This window comes from Gracilinanus agilis, chromosome 3 (genome assembly GCF_016433145.1).
Source record: "Gracilinanus agilis isolate LMUSP501 chromosome 3, AgileGrace, whole genome shotgun sequence".
NCBI lineage: Eukaryota > Metazoa > Chordata > Mammalia > Didelphimorphia > Didelphidae > Gracilinanus > Gracilinanus agilis.
The window spans coordinates 211122615-211129841 of record NC_058132.1 but is presented as its reverse complement, the minus strand read 5'-3'; the positions used below and the strand labels follow the sequence as shown (position 1 = coordinate 211129841).

Genomic DNA, 7227 nt, shown 5'->3' with positions numbered 1-7227 from the left:
TTTTCTTACTTTTGATATTATTGATGTCACTTTTAATTTTTAGGATTTCCAATTTTGTGTTTTATTAGGAATTATTCATTTGGTTTTATTCTAATTTTTTACTTTACACACAAAATTCATTAGCCTTCCCCCCATTTTCTTTATATAAGCAACTAAAGATATAATTTTACTGATTTAGCTATAACCCATAAACTTTGGTATTGTCTTGACATTTCAAACAATTTAAAATTTGTTTTTATGATATATACTTTGACTCATTTATTCTTCAGAATTAGATTATTTAATATTAAAATATTTTAATCTATCTTTTCAAGGTCCTTTATTTAATGCAATTTTATTGCATTACAAACTAAAACTGAATCATTTTATTTTTCTGCTTCTCTGCATTTGATTGGAAGGTTTTTGTGAAGGAGCTATGAACTGCTGAGTAAAGGTATATTCTTTCTATTTCCATTTGACTTCACCCAAAGGTCTATTATATCTAGCTTTTCTAATATTCAATTCACCTTAACTTCTTCCTTATTTATTTCTTGGCTAGATTTATAGTCTAGTTCTGAGAGGAAAAAAATGAGGTCTTCCACTTGTATGGTTTTGTAATTTATTTCCTCCTGCAATTAAGGTAAAATAAAGCTGACCCATGCCAACAAACATTTACTAAACATCTACTCTATGGATGACATTTTGCTAAGTAGTAATTATAGTAAGATAGAATGTCAAATCATTTGAAGGAAATTGTGTTGGAATAAACTTCCACTAAAGTTGTTGCAGAATATCTTATTTATTACTGCTATTACTATTGTCATTATTGTTGTTCAGTCATTCAATAGTGTCTAAATCTATATGAACCCACAGACATTGACCATGGGGTTTTCTTGGCAAAGAAGTCAAAGAGGTTTCCCATTTATTTCCCCAGTACATTCGAATTTTACAGATGAGAAACAGATGGAAATCAGAGTAAGTGATTTCCCCAGGATCACAGCTAGTAAGTGTCTGAAGCAAGATTTGAATTCAAATCTACCTGACTCCAGGTGAAGTGAACATTTAAAAAACCTGTAAAAATTGATTTTTTGTAATCTATATATTATATATTTTTGTATTTAGAAACATTATTCTGAGAAGGAGATGTAAAGTTTAAACAAATTTTCAAAGCATTCATAACACACAAAAAAACTGGAGTATATCTTCTAAAATGTTATGCTAAAATTTCATTTTAACCTCATTTATCTCTTAGATTATGATATTTTCCTTCTAATACTAAAGTTGTTCAATTCTGAGGAGGTTGAAGAAAAGCTAGGAGTAGTCTTGGGGTGACAAAAAGGGATTTAAAAGAAAAAATTATTTCCTTTTTTGCCATAATAGAAAAAATATATTTATAAACTTGGCAAATTTATTTTTCCCCATTGTGTCACCAGTTAGATTTTCAAAAGCCTATTAAGTAGATTTGATTACTTATCCCTGGGTTAAGAAATTGTCCCTATTTAAAACAAAAATTGCCCAAAGTTGCCAACATGGAGTTCTTCTCTACTTCTCAGATTTTTTTTAGTTTGGACTGATTTCAATAATTCAGTTTTTAAAATTCTTGTCTTCTGTCATCCAGAAATATGGAGATTTGGATGGAATAGAAAGAACATTAAGTATCAGGGAGAAAGGGGATGGATGGTACAAAAATCAAAAGAAAAGATGACACATACAAAGTTTAATTATTTCATAATGTTTACCTAGGATAAGCATTGGACTGTGCTATCCAGAATATATGTTTTTGATGTTCAATAATTTTGACTCTATCATGGAATTCTTAAGCTAGAAATAGAAGACTCTTAGAACTACTCTAGGACATGCACTCAACATGTATTTTACCAATGAGTAAAGTAAGATACAGAGAGATAAAAATCTAAGGTCAAATATTGTTTTGGTGTCTTAGCCATTGAGCATGTTACAATATTTGACATAAAAAAGAATAGTTTTAAAAAATTATTTACTTTTATATAAAAAATTAAAGTGACATTCATCTAATGGTTGTAGACTATAAAACTTTCCCTCTATCTTTCAGCCTGAGAAAAGCCATCTTTACTTCCTTGTTCCTTAGTGTGTACACCAGTGAGTTCATAAGCGGTGTGATAACTGTTTGAAAAATGGCCACAATCCTATCCATAACATTTTTTGAGCCTGGTCTTAGATAAATGATGAGACCTGGTACAAAGAAACATAAAACCACAATGCAATGGGAAGCACAGGTCTGGAAGGCTTTGTGTCTGCCTTCTGCTGTGCGGATCTTCAAGACAGCATGAACAATATACACATAGGAAAGGAAAATCAGGAAGCCACATGCAGAAGCAACAACTCCAATGTTAACAAAGATCACCATTTCATTGACTGATGTGTCTGCACAGGCTAATTTGAGAATAGGTGGTGCATCACAAAGGTAGTGCTCAATCTGGTTGGGACCACAGTAGGGCAGGCGGAAGGTCAGAGCTGTCTCGGCTGTTGAGTGGACAATACCACTAAGCCATGTGCCTGCAGCTAGAATGGCACATGTTTTCCCACTCATCATGGTAGTATAGCGCAGGGGATAAGTGATGGCCAGATAGCGGTCATAGGACATGAGGACAAAGAGGAAACACTCTGTGTTTGCCAAAGCATAGAAGAAATAGAGCTGGGCCACACAGCCATGAAATGAGATGGCTCCACCATCTGGGGAGATGAGAGTCATAAGTATCTTGGGCACAGTGACAGTGGAGAACCACATGTCAATGAAGGAGAGATTAGCCAGAAAATAATACATGGGAGTGTGGAGGTGGGAGTCTACCTTGATCACCAACAAGATGAGAAGGTTGCCTACCAAAGTGAGTACATAAATCACTAAGAAGATCCCAAATAAGGTAGTCCCTAGTTCTGGTGCATGAGGAATCCCTGTGAGGATGAATGTAGTCACAATGCTTTCATTTTTTCTGTCCATTTAGATAATGAATTCTTCTTCCTAAAAGAGAAAAAAAAATCATTCAACAAATAGACAAGCTTCTAAAAACACATTATATGCTAATCTTTTTAGTAGATGTAAATACAAATAGAAAAATAAAACAGTTCTTACATTCAAGAATATTATATTCTCTTGGAGGAAATAACTTATAAACCTAGGATTATAACAGAGAATAAGGGCTGACATTCTCAACATGTAACATAGTCACCCTTTTTACTCTCTAATTACCCATCATTCTTCTATCATATTTTAAGGCAATTAAAGGATATGTTGTGATATTTCTCTTAATAAAAATTGAAACACCTCTCTCATTATTTACTCTTAAACCACTACTCCACTTTATTGATGTTATTAACTTAAATATAACAGAGAACTGTCTTTTTCCATAACTTTTTGCTGATCTCAATAATGTCTCTGATCTTCTAAGATTAAGAGAGCATTAATTTTTACATATAATTTATTAACAATGCAACAAAAATAAAACAAAGACATAAATAATTATTTATAATCTATTAGGTGTGAGAAAAATAAAGCCACATTCATTTATGAAATTCTCTAATATTTCTGACTTCTCATCAGTTCTGGAAACACAAGACAAAAACACAAAAAACATTTCTGTCAGAATATCATTTAAAAATTCTCATCAACAATTCTTTTCATGTTTCCTCAAAAGATAAGTTAAAATATTTTTCTCAAAAAATTCCTCTGAATGGAAATTGAAAATGACTTTTCTTCATTCAAATTAATGTTTGAATTTTGCTGTCCCTCTTTTATCCCAGTTCTTTGTCAATTTCTGCAGATCAGAGCAAATACATGCTGGAAAAGCAGAAAAAGGGAATGGTATTAAGAGAGGAGTTTGACAAATGGTAAATATCATAGGTGAGAAGGGGCAAAAAATGTAATAGCCATAGAGAATAAAACAATGGGACATAGGAGCCAAAGAAAAGCAATGGAAAACTTAGCCCTCATCTTTCATGAGAAAAATGGCAAGCAAAAAATGCTACTGATTTTTTTTATACATTGTTTGGGAAGATTCTTAAAATAGGTAGCATTGCTGTATATCTAGGGAAAGCAGTGGTAGATGTTTGGAAACAGAGAAGAAACATACAGACAGATAAGAGACTTTAGAGATAGCTAGAAACAGGAGGAGAGGAGGGAGTGAAGAAGAGAAACTGGTTGAGAAAAGAGAGAATTACTTTCCCCGCTCTGTGTGAAGGGAATTAATCTCTTTCTCAGGGGAGATTTCATATTGAGGATGGTAAATGACTAGGAATTTACATTTCACATAGATTGAACTGATTCTCTAATTCAATAGTTTCTATTTAGTTTTCTTTATCCTTTTGATAAAATTTGTCAATAATATTGTGAATTCCATAAACAGTTACTATTTGAGACTTCCAGCTTGGTTTTTCCATACCATGGAAACTTCAATCTAAAAGTTACATATACCTATTTTTTTATTTCATTTAATTAAAGAAAATTTGTTTCTTACATTAAAATGTCTAGTTTACTGCCTTCCTCCTTACATTTGAAAAAGATCTAAAATTACAAAGTGCAGAGTGAAATTGTCTATTTGGTTTGTGACACTGAGGCCTTTAAGGGTATCAAAATACCAATGCCAAAGAGATAAATGATGGAACATTTTATAGCAGCAGAAAAACAAATATAAAAATGATTAAAATATTAAGGGCAAAATCTTCCAAACTCTTCACAAAAAAGGAAAGGACTATGAGGCATCAGTTGTGACATAGAAAAAGGACCTAGGAAATTTTGTAGTATATCCATTATCTTTGGACCTCAACCCCTCTGGAATTCCAGTATGTTTTATGAAAAATGAAGATAATAATATTTCTACCATGTATCTGACACCATACTCTTAGGAAAATGATTTATAGACATGAAAGGGCTAAATGAATTTGATAAATGTGGGTACTAAATAAATAAACATTTTAATCATGACTCTGAATATATCAGTTGATATGATGCCTCAGAAAATGAACACATATAAACCATTATCCTGTCTTGTAAAAGGTTATATGGCACATGTACTTGGAATTCTTTGCTCTGTCTTATTTGTAATTACTCAAGAAAACCACACTGGAGCTAGAAGGCATGTCTGAGATTACAATTATCTAGGGGTTTTTTTATCCTGGCTCCCTATGGGTGACTACAGAGAGCAGGAATCCAGGGATATATGATGGCACAAAAAAGTTAGTGTAACATCTATAAATTTATGAAGGAAATAGGTTGAACATATACTTAGTTATCAACTATTTATTTTTGACTGTAGTATACTAGAGATGACTTCCTCAAATTAGACTCTTAAATAAAATTAATTAAATGAAGTACTAATTTGTCCAGAGGGTACATACAATTAATTTTCTGAAAGTCATTTTCCAAAGAAATCATCACAACTAGAAATATAAGTGAGTTTAAAAAAGATTTGATCATTTCTTGGACAATGAGACTTAAAATAAAACTTGGAGACCTTCCTTAACCCAGTTTGTTACTTAAAGAAATAAAATGAGCCTGACAAGAAACTCTTGAAATAAACATTAATGATAAAGACATTTGTTGGCACTACTTTAAGTATTTGTAATGGAATCTGCTTTTCTTGACATTTCAATAGATTAGTGAGAAAAAGAAGAAAGGAATAGAATTTCAAACTGAAAATAAAATAAATTCAAATTTTAAAATATTTCAAAAATCTCATCACAAAAATATAATTGGGAAATGCTTAACAAAATAAATTAAATTTTAATATAGCAAGGACTAATAAATATCTGATTAGATAAGTCCTGCCTCAGAAAAATGCTGGCTATGACACTACAAGTTAATTGCCTTTTTTTCTTTAATTTTTTTTTATTAGTAGAGACAATAATAACAGTTGGTTCAAATGTTTTTTTGGGAGAGGATCACAAAATTTTAAAGTGATATGTAAATGCTATTCTCTCTTATATGTACATCACTCATTATTTTGTTAGATCTGGAAAAGATTTTGAAGATGATCTAGATTTCTGTCCAACCCTTTACTTTTCAGCTGAGGAAACTTCAAGTCAGATAATTAATATCACTTGCCCAAGATAAGACCAAAGGAAGGAGCAGAATCATATCTCAAAGCCAAATCTTCTGAAAATTATGCCTCTAAGTTTTGTTTCTTTGAATAGACCAGATTCATAGGTTTTAGAATCCAGAAATTCTGACTATAGATAAAATACACTGCCACATCACTGCCTCTCTAGATGACAGGAAATCAGAATATTTTGGTCTGATATCAGAAAGAAAAGGTAACTATATTCCTTCGTGTCATTTTTGGAGACAGAATTCTGGGTGGGAAGAATCATGGATATTGAAATTTCCCTGTTTTTATTTTCTAATATCCCTCTTCTTCCTATTCCAGAAAAACATTCTCCTTAGATTTTCTCCTTAATCTAGTTCTTAGAAGAAAATTGTTAGAAAAGTTTAGAATAAAAATAGACCTATAAACTCTTCAGCAATGAACTGAGTATTGTAATCTTGGTCACACAAGAGCAACAGAGTAGGACATATGATGATATTGCAAATAGCCAAGCTCCATGTTGATCTGAGTTGGTAAAATCCAAAAATACATGTGTGAAAGTATAAGATTCAACACTGCACGGAGGTAGAGTACAATCCCGTGTCTGTACTTATGTGTATACAGTTCCAGATATTATTGTGATTCCAAAAGTTTGGAATAAAGAACATGACATATGAGGAGAAATGAAGACAGCTTTGGTTAAAGAAGAAAAGCATAAGAATCTGAGTGGAAACAAAATTCCAACAGATATCAGTTTTCTATAGTTCTAACCCCACCCTTCCCCAATGAAATTCCAGTGCCTGGTACTACATTCTAAATTAGGTACCTCTTTCTTAGGCTCACTACATAAAAACAAAAAAAAAAAAACTAAACTAAAAAAATTAGAAAAATCACATATAATACAGTAAATGTAATGTTATGGAAAACTTATTATAAGAAATTTCATTTACATGTAATATTTTCTCCAAAGGTAGTGTTTTTTCTTTGATTTCTCTTATGTACCATCTATTACTTTTTATGGTTCTTCACTCTTTCCTAATTTTAGCACCATCCAGAGTTCTATCCTTGTATTCGTTTCCTTTTTTCCTCTGTGTTCTATTCTTTTACAGTCTCATCCACTACCATGACATCAACTCAATGTACAGGATATCAAATTACATCACCATCCATTACTTCTCTCCTTCACTTCAAA

The 7227-nt window shown here is 31.8% G+C and overlaps 1 protein-coding gene across 1 annotated transcript; it reads right to left on the bottom strand.

The window, feature by feature from the left end:
• Positions 1–2023: 2023 nt before the first annotated feature.
• LOC123241389 (olfactory receptor 10G9-like) lies at positions 2024–2956 on the bottom strand. The gene has a single exon (XM_044669046.1). It carries the CDS (start codon positions 2954–2956, stop codon positions 2024–2026), a length of 933 nt encoding a protein of 310 aa, XP_044524981.1.
• Positions 2957–7227: the final 4271 nt, after the last annotated feature.